General features: G+C 44.2%; 1 protein-coding gene and 1 long non-coding RNA gene across 3 annotated transcripts in view; one reads left to right on the forward strand and one right to left on the reverse strand.

Moving 5' to 3' along the window:
* The window catches only part of LOC134460773 (uncharacterized), a 68,517-nt gene that overhangs the window by 7,291 nt on the left and 45,255 nt on the right, over positions 1-15,971 (reverse strand). The window lies entirely within an intron of this gene.
* slitrk5b (SLIT and NTRK-like family, member 5b) lies at positions 1,550-6,014 on the forward strand. Of its 2 annotated transcripts, none has more exons than XM_063213312.1 (2): positions 1,550-1,732; positions 2,651-6,014. In XM_063213312.1, exon 2 carries the CDS (start codon positions 2,701-2,703, stop codon positions 5,338-5,340), a length of 2,640 nt encoding a protein of 879 aa, XP_063069382.1. In that variant the 5' UTR covers positions 1,550-1,732; positions 2,651-2,700; the 3' UTR covers positions 5,341-6,014. The 2 variants fall into 2 exon arrangements, with proteins under 2 accessions (XP_063069382.1, XP_063069381.1); XM_063213311.1 differs by lacking the exon at positions 1,550-1,732 and adding an exon at positions 2,210-2,256.

A 15,971-nucleotide genomic window follows, 5' to 3' on the forward strand; every position in this document is an offset into this window, starting at 1 on the left:
ATAATTATACCTCAACGAATGTTTTGCTTTCCGCAGCATTTGCACTGCGAGAGGGCAAATAACTAACTACTCTTATTACTTTAGTATGCAGCTGACCTGAGAGGCTCTTGTGTCTTCAAAAACGCTTTCTGCATACAGATGACCTTGTTGTACTGTGAGTGAGTGAGTGAGTGAGTGAGTGAGTGAGTGAGTGAGTGAGTGAGTGAGTGAGTGAGTGAGTGAGTGAGTGAGTGAGTGAGTGAGTGAGTGAGTGAGTGAGTGAGTGAGTGAGTGAGTGAGTGAGTGAGTGAGAGAGAGAGAGAGAGAGAGAGAGAGAGAGAGAGAGAGAGAGAGAGAGAGAGTGTGTGTGTGTGTGTGTGTGTGTGTGTGTGTGTGTGCGGGCCCGCGTACATGAACCTTCTGTGATCAGGATTACTGCGTTTATGGAGTAATTATGTTAATCCACATCTTTGCATTTCTAATCATCACTCGCTGCCTATACCACTAACCGCTCACACATTGTGTGTCACTTCATTAGGCTAAGCAATTATTAATTATTCCTCTGCAACCTAGAACTATTACAGCATCAAGTGTGTAAATATTGTGTCATCATACCGTTATTAATAGATGATGCAAGACTGGCAACAGGGCCAAGGGCATAGTGGTGATATCATCCTTGGCACATTATGGCCAAAGTGCCAGGCAAATGGGACTTCTCCATTTGAAAAACATCTCTGGCATTTTACAGTGCTACTATATGCAACTCCCCCTAGCTCGGGCTTGTGTAATTCATGCATGACAATGGTGAAATTGTATATTTCATGCACTGAATGGTCGTGCTGTTACAGAGGGTAGTGTCTCACACCACAGACTGGATGTGGCAAAGGCCGGGGATGACTCAGTTTGGTGTCAGCCTTCGGGAGTGGATGTAGGCTATGCTCACGGCGGGCATGTAGGCCATAGTTAGTCATGCGCATCCTCTATGGTTATTTTCTATGCACGTTTGGGGTTTTACCGTCACATTCTCGTTAAATACACATGAGATTTTGCATGCACAATGTAGGCTTCCAACTTGGGAAAGGGTAGACTACACATGGGAACAGAACACCAAAGCGCAAAACGTGTTCTTACCCCTCATATGTGTTGGGGGGTCTTCTTGAACTATGCATGGTGAGCTAGAAAATCACCTTTTGAACATTCTGTAACTATTGCGCAAGCATGGTCTCGTTCGCTGGTCTGTGTTGCTGTTTGGGCTTTTGCCATTCACAATCACTCTTTGAACTTCAGAGAGGCGGGACTCAGCGATAGTGACAAGCGTTGCACATTTGAGGAAAATCGCTCCAACAGCGTGTATCTCAGTCAGTCCCATTCTTAAACCATGAGAGGGGTAGGAGATGGCAATAGTAAAGACTGCTACTTTAGCTGCCCTCTTTAGTGGAGAGCTGCGCTTGCACTGTGGAGCAAACAATTATTTCAGGAGCGTGTATTTATCACCTCTTCATCTTGGCGTGCGTGTGTGTTTGTTTGCTCCCACTTCAGAGCGCGCGAGTGCACTGCCATGTCGGATTCATCGTCACGTTGTGAGTCGACAGCAGCCCAAGCAGCAGTGGTTGCTTGGCAGAGCAGAAACCAAATCATGAGCAACTGTACCATATTTGCACATTCGCGAGGACGGGACGCCGAATGTGATGTTCTCTGCTGAACACTTGGATATTTACATGGAATTGTTGCCACTTCGAAGAGGTCTTCTCGAGTAAGCGCTTTAAAAATGTATCTGTCGACATTTGCTCTCTATATATGTCAAAGTCATTTACTATTCAGTCGACTGAACATTTGACGTTAGACAAAATAGCGGTAATCGCCGCTTGCAGTTGCAACTGTTGGATATATGTCACCATACGCCCAAACTTACGGAACTAATGTAGAAAAGGGGAGTGATCCTTCATTAATGTGTTTCCACTGAATGCGAAATCAACTTACCAACTCGGTGACATGCAAGAAATAACTGAACAGCGACATATCCGTAATGCCGAGGCTGATAAAGTGATCGGGCTGTCACAAGGACATTACAAGGGAAGCTGTGTTAATGCCCTCAAAGTAGTCTATGTGGGTGCGCGCACTCGCGCCCTTGGCGTGTGTGTGTGTGCATGAGAGGCAAAGAAATGGAGAAAGCTCATAAACGCTCGGAGGAACTTTCGCTCACCGAATATGCACAACAATAGGCAGACAGAAGAGTTTGGTGCGAGACCTTTCACGATGATAAGGGAATTCTTCTAGGTGAGTACTGTTCTAAACAAGGGGCGCAAAAATAGGTTACAGACGGATGTAGTTGATTTGAAGCTTTTCCAGTTGCAGTCATTGCCTATATGTTTTAAACCATACTCAAACCATATACCGGACAAGCATGTACAAAAAAGAATAATGGATATATGCTGCGTTTTGACCTTTCTCTCTTAAGACGCACTGATCGTCGGTTATATTTCTCCTCCTCATACACAGCCATGTCCATGTTGAAATGAATAATATTTCAAGTCTCATGCTGTTCATCCTGTCAAGCAGGAGTTGGATTCTCATGTATTATGTTGCTTTACTTTATGTGGGTCGAGGGAAGTGATTAAAATAATGCTCTTTCAACAGCAAAATGTATTTTTTTCTCTCTTTTTTTCCCCAGATGACTTGGCTCTGTTGCACAGCCGCGAGTTTGACCATCCATTCCCCAAGATGCATATTTGGATCAGTACCACTCTGCTAGCTGTCACATCATTGAGTTTTGTGGAGATGCTTGACAGATATGGAGAGGTATGCAGAGAGCTGTGTGACTGCGAGGAGAAAGATGGGAGTCTGGGCGTCAGTTGTGAAAACAGGGGGATAACTAGCCTGGCAGAGATAGAACCGGTGCACTATTCCACATATAATCTACTCCTCACTGGAAACCTTCTTAAGAAACTCTCTCTCAACGACTTTGTGCAGTATGAGGGAGCCATCATCTTGCATCTGGGAAACAATGACATATCAGAAATCGAGGCAGGGGCGTTTAATGGACTTCAAGGATTAAAAAGACTGCATCTCAACAATAATAAAATCGACTCGTTAAGGGAGGATATGTTTATTGGTCTCGAGCTGCTGGAGTACCTTCAGCTCGACTACAATTACATTTCCCACGTTGATGCCAGTGCCTTCAGCAAGCTGCGTCATCTGGAGGTGTTGATTTTGAACGACAACCTCTTGTCTGCCCTGCCACCCAACGTCTTCCAGTACGTCCCCTTGACTCACCTCGACCTGCGAGGAAACCAGCTGAAGCTGCTGCCGTACCACGGTCTGCTGGAGCACATGAATAAAATTGTGGAATTACAACTGGAGGAGAACCCGTGGAATTGTTCGTGTGAACTCATCCCCCTCAAGGCCTGGCTGGAGAGCATTTCTTACACGGCTCTGGTCGGAGACGTCGTCTGCGAGACCCCCTTCCGACTCCACGGGAGGGATCTGGGTGAGGTCTCCAAGCAGGAACTGTGCCCCCGGAGAGCAATTGCCGAGTACGAAATGCATGCAGAGCCTGCCAGGAGCAGTGAGGCGTACGTTCAGACCACACCGGCTTCAGTGGCGGCCTCTGTAACATCAGCAGGGGGGACTTTACGGTCTTCAAGGCCTACTAAGGGCTCTCGCCAGTCGGGCAAGCTGAGATCTAAACCCACTCAGCGGCCGTCTCCCAATAAACAAAACTACGGGCCCATGGTGTCGTATCAAACCAAATCCCCTGTGCCTTTGGACTGTCCTGCTTCGTGCAATTGCAACCTCCAAATATCAGACCTTGGATTAAATGTGAACTGCCAAGAGAGGAAGATCGAGAGCATTGCTGATCTTGACCCTAAACCGTACAACCCTAAAAAGATGTATCTAACCGGCAATTACATCCCAGCCGTGCATAGATCCGATTTTGCTGATGCCACAGGATTAGACTTGCTCCACCTGGGCAACAATCGAATTTCCACCATCCATGACAGTGCTTTTCGGGATTTGGCCAATTTGCGACGGCTTTACTTGAATGGGAATTTAATAGAGCGTTTGACAGACGACATGTTTTACGGCTTGGAGAGCCTCCAGTTCCTATATTTAGAATACAATGTCATCCGCGAAATCGCGCCAGCCACCTTTGAGCAAGTCCCAAACCTCCAGCTGCTCTTCCTCAACAACAACCTCCTGAAAACCCTACCAGAGGGGGTGTTTAATGGATTAACGCTCGCTCGGCTGAATCTGCGTAATAATCACCTCCGTAATCTACTGGTGGGGGGCGTGCTGGACCAGCTGCGGTCGCTGGTGCAGATAGATCTTTACGAGAACCCGTGGGACTGCTCCTGTAGCGTCGTGGAGATGAAGCTGTGGCTGGAGCAGCTCGCCAGTGGCACCGTCGTCAACAGTGTGGTGTGCGAGTCTCCCATGAGGCTCTCGGGGGAGGACATGAGATTCATCCACGCCTCCCACCTCTGCCCAAACACCTCCAGCGGTGGCGGCGGCGGCGGCGGCCTGCCAGGCTCAGGCTCGGCCTCAGCCGCGCCCCCCTCGGAGGAGTCTTTACCTGGCAGCACAATCTCCTTGGAGTCCTCCCTGGATTACGACAGCTCGTACAGCCCCGTCCCCCTCTCCGTGCTCATACTGGCCCTGCTCATGATATTCATCATGTCTGTGTTCATCCTGGCAGGGTTGTTTGCCGTGGTGAGACGCCGGCGGAAGAAGACTCAGAACGAACGGGCCCCGTCCATAAGCGCAGACCTGAGCGCTTTCAACAGTCTGTACAGCAGCGGCAGATCTACTGCCAAAGTGAAATCCTCGGCGGGCCAGTTGTACGAGTACATCCCTCCTCCTGGTAATCAGCCAGCCAAGAACCCCACCTTCCCCATTAATGAGAACAGCATAGTTGAGCGCTTCCGAGACTTTGATGATTTGAACGGAGCGTTCACCCCAAATTCCGATGATGAATTGGCGAGCAACGCCAGGAGCTCAGAGTACAGCGAGTGCACTGGCGATGCACTCAAACCCTCCCCCATGCAGGAGGACAACTTTTTCTACAGGGATATTTTAGCACGGGACAACAAACAGGTACCTTACAGGGGTAGTAGTAAGCAGCATTGCAAGCACGGAGGAGGCCATTCCTCCAGCCACTACAGCCAGGATTATGATGTCAGGCCACAGTTTTTGCATCCAGACAGCCGAGCCCAACAGACAATGGTGTACTGCACCACCACACCAGCCACAGTTTATGTTGAACCCAACAGAAGCGAATATTGGGAGCTGAAAGCCAAGCTTCACTTTGAACCAGACTACCTTGAAGTCCACGAGAAACGGACAACATTCACCCAGTTTTGATTTGTTTGTTTTTTCTAGGAAATCCTCACATGGATCATGCTTTTTAGTTCTGGGTAGAATGCATCTTAAAAACATTGTAAATTCTTAACATGTAATAATGATGAATTGACTGTTCAACTCTCTATATAACAGATGATGTTTTTTTTCTTGGAGTGGATCAACATTGTGCCATTTTAGTATGCGAAGCCATGGCCGAATTACAGACATTCTAACTGTATTCATTGTATTCTGATTATAATGGATATCTCCAAATATGCATCCATGTGTTCTGCATATGAATTGAATATTGATGTGTAATGCAATTTCTTTACTGGGTTTACTGTGTCTGTCTGCAATTCCATATCCATTTGACTGTGTTTCTCATATATTGCACTATTTGTTAAGGTCATCAGCAAACAATATGATGTCTGTTTTGTAGGATTTACCATTGACAATCTTTTATAGACTTGTATATTAGTCATTGCTGATGCAATTACAGTGAAACAGTGAAACACAGATAACAGCGACATTATTTTTTGCAGGCATGTCAACACATTCATATTATGTACATTATCACATGAAATAACATTCCTCCACCATTCATCCGTTTGATTCAGTCATATTTATTTTGTTGCAAAAAATGACTGTGTGTGTGTGCATGTGCACTTGTGAATGGGTGTGTGTGAGTGACGGTGTGTCTGTGTGCGTGTGTCTGCGTGCGTGCACGCGCGCGTGTGTGTGTGTGTGCGTGTGCGCATGTGAATGTGTGTGTGTGTGTGTGTGTGTGTCTGTGTGCACGTGTGTGTGTGTGTGTGTGTGTGTGCACGTGCATGTGAATGTGTGTGTGTGTGTGCGTGCCTGCTTGTATGTAGCTCCTGGTAAAAACTGAAAGACTTGGTACTTTCACAACCTCTGCACAAGAGTCAGGTTTGGAAATTCAGCCTGCTTTCTGTCTGCAGGTTGAGCTACATGAATTGTTATTCAAGTCCCCTGGGAGCTTGTCATTGCCAGGCTGCCAGTCCCCACTGTGACCTGGCATCATTTCCTTATTACTCATGACAAGATATGTAAATATGATTTTAACAGAGCATTATGAGGTTGTGTGTGGTGTTCATATTTTCCTTTTTTTATGGGAAGCATTGAAGGAATTATTAGCAATATGGTCTTTTACCAACAATGGTTCACCGTTGAACATGTGCCAATAAAAAATTCATGAACTGCTGGAGGCGGTAGGGCAGGCTTGTTTTAACAGAAACATTATTTGTTGCCGTCCTAAATGTAGTAGTCCATGCTTCCATCTGCAGCACACTGCATTAGCAAGATAGTGTTGTTTGAAAAGTTATGTCAAGTTGGTTTTGTTTTAATCGATTTGTGTGGAAACCGCGGGGGCAGAGCATTCATGTAAAAACAAATCTGGCACATCATTTTTTTGTTATTATTGTTTTGGTTTGAGGTAAAAGATATCTATCCATTTTGTGAAGCTCCCCTAAAAATATATAATTATTATGATTTTGATACACACACTGCCCCCCCCTTCTTTGTTGGAAACACAAGGAAATGAAAGCAAGATATTTAACAGAACAGTACATTGTGAAAGTAAGCATTGGCATGAACAGAATTTTGCTTGCAAGACTTCAGGGAAAGGCACAGGACAACACTGTCAAAGTTGAAAAGTAATGTGAGATTAACCTTTAACAGGTATATGTTCTTATGCTATGGACCTGAATATTATGATTATATATGATCATGTGTTGTGACATTCAGGCTGTTTGGTCAATCTAAATGTTATTCAAAGCCAATTGTGTACATACGCACATAATGCAAATTATTCCTGATGTATTTTAATCTTTATAGATGTCGCACAAACTACAGTATTTCACTTGTGAGAAGTGAATGGACTCACTATTGGTGTATTGAACTGACGAGATACAAATGGCTATTTGAGTGCTTTGAGTGAGTGTTGGCATCATTTGTGGCTGCCAATAATTTCTATGATTCCTACCATACATATACAGTACTAACATGGCAGTGTGGGATATATAAATCCGTGGCTTGAATTTCCTGGTCTGTGAACTTGAAACTAATAAATTGTAACTGTATAGTGCACATTGTCTTCCTGTCTACTACACCAAGGATATATTAAAATGCAGTATGTTTCCTATTGTTGGTGTATTGCAATTTCAAGATAAAAAAAAATATTGTTTGTCATGGTTCCCATGCTGAGTGACTATGTGTCATCCTCTCCACATTCTTGAGAGGTGATGGGGGTGGAAGAAACACATAATTGCGAAACTAATTTACATTTTTGCATGGGAGTTTGGAGAGAGAGAGAGAGAGAGAGAGAGAGAGAGAGAGAGAGAGAGAGAGAGAGAGAGAGAGAGAGAGAGAGAGAGAGAGATTTACTACACCATGTAGGCTAAATAAGCTGAAGAATTTATAGGAAAACACAGTACCAACAACAGACAGTAGGCTTTGTTGTTTTTGCAGGACGTCAAATAGAACTCTGCGTGTCAGCTGTTTAATTCAGCATATGACCACAACATTAAAGGACTTGGCTTCATGCCCAATGGCAAATTTCCATGCAGACCTTGGGATTGCTGTGCCTTAAATCACTGAGCACAATCTGTTTTGAAAAAAAGAAAAGCGTTTGTTGACCACGTTTATGCCACAAAAGTAAAAAATAAAAATTGTGCATGGACCAGAAAAAAGCGGTGTTGTTCTTGCTCTACTCGTTTGCATTCGCTTACTAAGATTAGTGGAAGCACAAATTCTATTCATATCCCCCAGCTAGGCTCATTAAAAGCTCACCTCTGGCTTTGCCAATGTCCAGTATAATCTTCCATACTATAGGTAAGAAAATAGCATTTTTCCCTTTGCTTTGTGGGGCACACTGGGAGGCTGGAGCTAATGCAGTCATAATGTCCTACTCTTATCGGCCTGCTAAATACATCGTTGTTTTTAAATATACATAGCTATGTATAAAATATATATAACATTGTGAGGAAATGGATGTGTATTACGGTACATGGCTCATTCTCATGTGGAATTCATTATTGTTGCAGAGGAGAAGAGGGTAGTTTTCTTAAAATGGCTACCTTGTGCAAATCCTTTCGGAAAGCTTTAAAGCCAGTCTTATCAACAAGGCACCACATTTTGATTTCAGATATTATCTGCATTACATGGGTGCACACACTGCACAGCCATTCCAATCCAACATACCATAGAAGGCTAAAAAAGCTGGGTTTATGTCACATTTAAATAAATATGATGTGCAACACAAGTTAAACAATTAACATTTTCCCCCTGTCTTGCCCACTTTGAGTTTAACAAGACTCCTGAGATATCTCCTTGAGTAACTCCTGCATGTTAATGGCTCAGTTTTTATGTGCCATGGCATTGCTCCCTAGTGTTTGCTGCAGCTCCCCCTGAACATTTTCTGACAATAAATATTTCACGCCGTTCAGAAAATACTTAAAACCCAAATGCTTTCAGGTATTGTGCCATGGCCACGATACCGCGCTAAATATCTTGACTCAACTATTTGGCAGATTACGGGTGTTACGTTACGCCGAATGCTTGCGGACCACGGTGCTGCTTGGAAGAGAGAAAAAATTAGGACAGATCTAGATTATGTAAGCTTGAGGAGGCTCTGTCAGCTACCGAGGAGACTGCATATGACTGCAAGTTGTGCACTGGAGGAGAAAACTCAAATCTGCGTGTATTATTCAAGCAAACAGTGGCTGATTATCACTGCGAGTGGAATGCTGTCTCATTTCCATAAAAAACATGTTCTGGCCATGCGTGGAGGGCCGTGCGGTGTGTTGATATATCTCTGTCTTTGTAGACCCCTCTCCTACATCTCATCTGTGCGTCTTGGTCGCAGCGACATTCCAACGTGTGTGTGCGCCTTGTGTGCATAAATTATTGAGCTGCCGATCTAGTCATGCATGCCTCAAGGAGTTCAACCAGCGAGGAAATAGGGCTATCCTCTCGCCACACATCCTGTGCCTGAATAAAAAAAAAAAACTTTTACATAATTCACAGGCGCACCTCGTAGCTGCTAAACAAGTGTGACTGTCATTGCATTCGCCATGTGTGTATACGTTTTTAATAAACACAGACCCCAGGCTTCACTCTGATACTTAACTGTTCATCTAATTGAAAGGAACAGGTTTTTAATTAAAAAGTTTAAGCAGATATTTGAAGTGTCCCTGTGCATCTTGTAAGAACATTTAGCACAGCTTGAGGCGATGGGTGAGGGGCACGGTGACATTTATACAGGCTCATGGAGTCATGCTTAGTCTCAGCAAGCAAGATGACAACTCTTAGAACCCTCCCCCCATCGCTTTCTCTTTTAACGCTGTAAATTATTCTGCATGTTGGGGATTTTATCCAGACTAGTGGGTCTACAACACACACACACACACTCACACTTCTCGTGTGTTTCTGTCTTTGTCTGTTTTTTTGTCTTCTCCACACCTGGAAACAAGCCATGCTACATGTTTTATGTTCCATGTAGCTCCTATAGGCCCCTGAGATGACCGAGTATAGTCTTCGGTTCTTTTGACTTAAAGGGACACTGTGCAGGAAATGGTCAAAAAAGGTACTGCAACTATGCTGCTCATTGAAACTGGGCTGCCTATTGCCAAATTTGATCTTTACATGAAAGTTTACTAAGTAATAAACAAATATTTTCTAGTATGGTCCAAGTCGAGTCATTTTTGCAGCTAAAAATGGCTATTTTTGGAAATTCAAAATGGCGGACCATGGAGAAGATCCCCCTTTTCATGTATGAAAAGTGCCATTTTTCCAGTCAAATTGAATACTTAGAATTTGATGGTGGTCTTAAGTATTCATGAAAAAGATAACATTAGTGAATGGGCAACACAAATTCTGGAAATAAACAACTAAAAATCTCACACAGTGTCCCTTTAAAGACAATTCTGCGAGTTCCCAAACTACTCCGCAGTGCTTGTAGCATTGTCTTAACTAGTGTATAATTCATGACAGTAAGAAATAGCTCTAACAGTCCTTTAAAAAAAGAGAGAGAGAGAGATTCTGACATTCATCAATGTTAACTCATTTGAGGTTTGTTCCACAGATACACACTCTTATAAATATTTAAGTTGGTCTTCCGCACAGCTATATATTTTGGCTGTTGGTTGGGATATGATGAGTGTTTTTTTGTGTTTTTGTATGTAACAGTGGAAGACATGAGTATTAATTCACTCTAAATTCTGCATTCCTCACATCAATGCATTTGACAGCTCATTTCCTCTTAAACCTCTCAGGTGATTCATCTGAAAACTGTCATGTAAACAGCAGGTTTGTACTTTTTTGCGCATGTGTAGTATGAGTAGAATTGTTACTGTAGTGTGGGTAATTCCTATTTTACCTCAGAAAGTATGCACAGAGGCTTACTGCAAACAAACTACTAGAATTTCACTGCCTTCACAAGTGCACAGCCAGATTCTACAGAACACAATTTTCCCAAGCTGTCTTTGACATCTTCAGGAAAAGTATGTGCAAATCTGTCCTGAATGTTTTACTAGTAGCCTAGATATTCACCCAGAGAATGCTGGGCACTGTTTTCACGCATCAACTTTCTCATACTTTCTATCATGTTTGCATTATCAGGACAACTTCATAATGCCCTGATGGTCTAGACTCTAGACTTACAGAGAGCTACATGTCTACTTGTGCAGACATTCACGTCATTGGTACATACTGTAAAAGGTATTGGAAAGCAAGCAGCTATTCAACGATGGCATTGAGAGCATCTGTGAAGAGTTTGTGCTAGCACTGTTGGTGCCCTGTCCTTAACCTTTACCTTGGTGCCCCATCCTCAAGCTTGATGGAAAATGCTATGAGGATTGAACAGACAAAATGTACAGAGCATATGTGTCTTATAAAGACCAGATTCTCCAGCAACATATTTTTTTATGTGCTTTTGAAGTAGGCTACTGTATAAGCATTCACATTGTGTAGGCTTTTCCATTGATCAGTGGTTGGTGTTGCTGCCACAATAATTAATGGGGAAATTGTTATCTCCCAAGGATGGTCAAGTAGTGCCACATATGCAAAACAGTCTTTTGAAGCACCTTTTCTTAGCAGTGCTAGTGGCACTATATGAACCCAGAAGAAGGTTGTGGAAGTGTTGCTACTAATGATGCTAACAGGTCACGCAGGGGTCCCTAAGCAGAAAGATGTATTGCAATTCCATGGAAATGAACGTGGCTGGCAAACACAGCACAATATAGGGGATGGTGTGCTGTTTTTTAGCTACCATAACCCCACGTGAAGGCTCCGTATAATCTGTGAATTATTTCCTCATTCATTCAGGCCAAGGTAGTCCAGTTCAAAGAGCTGTTCTAAATTGATTTTTTATTGTTTAGTAAGTGACTATTAGTAAGTAACTTCAGTAAGATACACCACCATGTTAGTTGCCATGGCTACACCTATGTTGGTTGCCTGCTGTGACGCATGTCTGTTGACCTTGTGCGGAGCGTGAAGATGCTTCACCGTTCAACTTTCAAAAGGTTTACTCAATTTTTGGCAAGATGACAGGAGCCAGGAGGTATACAGTTTCTGTCAAACACACTTCACCTCACACAACAAAAAAAGGATCTCACTTCAATGCACACATCAAGGTCTGACTGAGTGTGAGTGGCTGCAGGACCCAAAAAATGAGAACAGCTTGGATATCATCACTCATGGGCAAGTGGTAAGCTGTTTAGAGAGTCAGCCGGTGTGATTTCTGGCACAGCCAACCAAAGAAATTAGATTGGATAAGGACAATCACTCCCTGGAAAATGCATTGGCCACAGTGTAGTGCAAAGGCGTAGCCTGAGGACGCTGTGTGCTTGGACAGTGGGTGTGGTTTTAATTATAGACTAGAAGCATGTCCAGAAAAAGGCCCTTTATAAGGGTGTTAGAAGCATTTTTTAGTAAAAGTTGGGAACCTAGTTTTCTAAGACAATTAGAGTACCCTGAATTCAGCTAGCCTGGTTCCCAAGCTGAATTTTGAGTTTTTGACCATGAAATGGGCAAAAAACAAAATGGCCGCCGAAATTCTTGATTTTGGGCAGAATACGTAGAAAGTACCACTTCTCCATGGAAATAAATGTGCAATGCTCACATATTTGCATTTATCATGTATTCCTACACTTACACAAAGGCAAAATGTCATGGCAAAAGGATAAAAAATACTATAATTATGCCGTTCTAATAATAAGATATTCTCGTAAACTGGCATTCAATAGCAATAGCCTCCATGAAGCACATTATCATACAAAATTGTCATTCAATAAGATTTGGAAAGAAAAAGAGAGGCAAAGAAGATAGTATTATCTAAAAGACTAAATATTGGGACATGAATATGTCCCCTGTTCTTTGAAGGACTTTGATGCCAAACATCTCTTCGGCTGTCGGCAATAAGGTTGTCTTGAGAGATGGCTCACTCATCTCCTTCAGAGAACGGGGACATATTCATGTCCTAATGGTCTCTTTCAGTCGAATCGTTCGCATATCTATGGGAGAGTTACAATCACTCCCGATTGCTGGTCCAAACTAAGCAGAACTCCAAGCACATCCTGTAAGGATAGCGTTCCTATCACCCTACAGACAATCAGTGGTCCTGCCCAGAACCCTATGTTCCTGTGGCAGCGTGTTCACATCTAGCCGGTAGAACCGGACAAAGGTGGCGGGGTTGGCCCAACCAACCACTCTGCACACCTCTGAAACTGCTGCACCCTTGAAGAGAGGACAAGATGTAGAGACCTGCACTGGTAAAGTGAGCCCTAATCTGAGCCGGGGGTTGGCGACCCTTGGACTCATATGCCAGGGCAATGGTTTGAACCAACCATTTGGAGACCTCTATTTCAAAACTGTGAGCCCTGTAGAGGGCTTGATGAAGCACACAAACAGCTGCTCAGTGTTCCTAAAAGAGTGAGTCCTGTTCATGTAGATGTGTAAAGCGTGCACAGGGCACAAGTTGTGTTGTCACCTCTCTTCCACGGATCTGAAAGGTGGTGTGCAAAAGCAGTTTGGAGAGGCCCCTCTTGGAGGGGCTTGAAAGGGGCCCCACACATAGCCTCCAGTACTAGAGAGATATCCCAGGAGGGTATCGTCTGATGTAGCATGGGGCGTAAGTATCTAGTGGATGGGCACTCAGAGTGTTGGAACCGAATCCTACATGGCACGATGAAATCGCTGCAAAGTAGACTTAAATGGTAAAGCCTTGTCTCCCCCCAATAAGTCTTGTAGGAAGGACAACACCATCTGTACTGAACACTTTCGCGTTGGTCACACTAGCGTTGGAAGACAGGTTCAGGTTATACAGTGTCAAAGTAGATTGGGCCCTGGCCCCTTAAACTGTCCTGATAACGTTATCCAGAAAAGCGGTTAGGTTCAAATGTTCCCTTGCCAGACCCATAGGGGCAGGTGGCCCCTGGGCTGGGGTATGTCCTCCTCCTGGTCCGTTGCCAGACTCGAACCTGCAGGAGAGGGGAAAGTAGCAGGAGGGGCTGAAGCCCCTATGCTCTCAGCTGAGGCCCCTGAGCCCCGTGGGCTAAGGGGGGACAAACCCTGAGAAATCTCGCTTCCTTGCAGGAGGGGAAAAAGGGAGGCGTCAGGCGAAGGCGCTCGTGGTGCATTATCCAGGACTTTGGGAGCGCACCATGCCTGGTGACAGGGTGCGCTTTCATGCCAAGCGCAGTGGCCTGGGGTGATGGGCTCCAAGGCAGCTGCTCGAGCTGGGGAAGCCACATCAGCCACTAGGGTGGTGGTCAGTACCTGTTGTATGAGATTCTCTGTGGTGGCAAGGAGTTGGGATAAAGAGTCGTCCACCTTAGGCGGGAGATCGAAGCACTTTGCCAGGGGGGAGTCAGAGTCTGGCTCCACTGAAATTCTTTGCCAGCAGTCGACCGTAGTCAAGAGAACAAAGGGACAGAGCAGGCTAGAACTAGTCAAGCTCTTGTAACTCGTGTCCTTATGGGTACTTGTGACCTCAGTCAGGAGACGTGAGTCCAAGGAACCGGGTACGCACAAATGTTTGTAAAGAACTTTTACTCCGTATTGTTTCTAATCTGCCGTGAGTAGATTCCGTCATTGTGAAGTTTCTTGCTGCCATGGGGAGGACACTGTACATTTCATATGTTTGATCTGCAATGTGTGATCTCAGGTTAAAAGAGAGTGTCCACCTACACAAAGCTGGGGCTGTCTCGGTGATCACAATTATGCTCTTTTATTGCCTGTGACATTTACCCACCCCTGATCAGAATCTGGCTAAACTTGTGAGCCAATCTCTTGACCACAAAGTGGCCTTTTTGGAATTCAGACAAAATGGTTCTGGAAGCTGATTCATCAAGTAGATACACTGGGCCCCATTGTGCATAATTAAGATGGCCATACCACTTAAAGTAGGGCAACATTAGGCTGAAAGAGTGAAAATTCAGATCCCAGGTAGCTTCACGTTGTTCTCTTGTGTATTGCAGCAGAACAGTAACCATATCCATATACTGCCACCAGTTCACATCATCAGATTGACTCTCAGCAATATCATGCAGAAGATTTCTGTCCTTTTCCTGATACTGGAATGAAATCAGTTCACTAATGTCTGAGGATCATCACCATTAGCCATCCTAGCAAGACAGGTAGAGAAGACTTGGCATGAGAAGACCCTAAAGCTATTGCAGAGTAAACTTGTGTATCGTGGCTTTGTTGTATGCCTTTCCTGCCAGAACAAGTTCAACAGGGCCGTAGCCAAGCAATCCACCATCCATACATTGGTCAGTCCAGATCCATTCATATGTTCTCCTATGGCCTTAAGGAAGTTGATTGACAAGTGAAGTCCTCCTAGGCGAGGTATTCATCTGTTGTTCTATTCTGAAATTGCCCACTTTAACTCTTCAAGTCTGCAGTACAATGCTTGGTCAACTGTGATAACTGTTCCTGTCCAAAATGTTAAGATATGACAATGCATTTGTATTCAAAGTATCAAAACGTGTGCAGTAGCGAGGACTATTGGCAAATACCCCGCAGCAGTCTGTTGTTCCTTTGATGACAGTGACTGATTGAACACTGGCCAAGAAGTCTTCATGTCTAAGTTTTGACAGTGCAAGAAGAAAGCTAGATCCGTAGCCTTTGCTTGTCTAGCATACTTACGCTCCTCTCCAGATTTTCCAAAGCATGATTAAGCAATGGGTGCTGAAAAAGTTGGCTTGAATGTCCTATGAGTAATCCAGAGAGGATGTAGCTCCATCAGGGAATTTGGCACATTTAATGTATGTCTAGTAGACACCTTTGGTTGTTTGGTTGGCCTCTCTGCCATGCTGCCATTTGTGTTGCATGGGAAGTATTCTTCCCGTCAAGTGTTTCATCCAGGATATCAATGTTATCACATGTGTAGTGGATGAATTTATCTGCCACAATGTTTGTTGGAATAATGGCACCACTCTCTTGGTTCAGTGTTTTAGAGTGCCCTCAGCTAAGGAGGATCTGGACTTGGAAGACCTGGTCCTAACTCAGACAATGACCTGCCTGATTGAAAATTCATATTAGGGCTTTTACCCAATAGCTTGATGAAGAGTACAAGCAAGACTGACATGTTTCGGAGTCCATTTTTTGCCATCACTGACACAATAAACAAGGAC

This window comes from Engraulis encrasicolus, chromosome 13 (assembly GCF_034702125.1).
Source record: "Engraulis encrasicolus isolate BLACKSEA-1 chromosome 13, IST_EnEncr_1.0, whole genome shotgun sequence".
Classification (NCBI taxonomy): domain Eukaryota; kingdom Metazoa; phylum Chordata; class Actinopteri; order Clupeiformes; family Engraulidae; genus Engraulis; species Engraulis encrasicolus.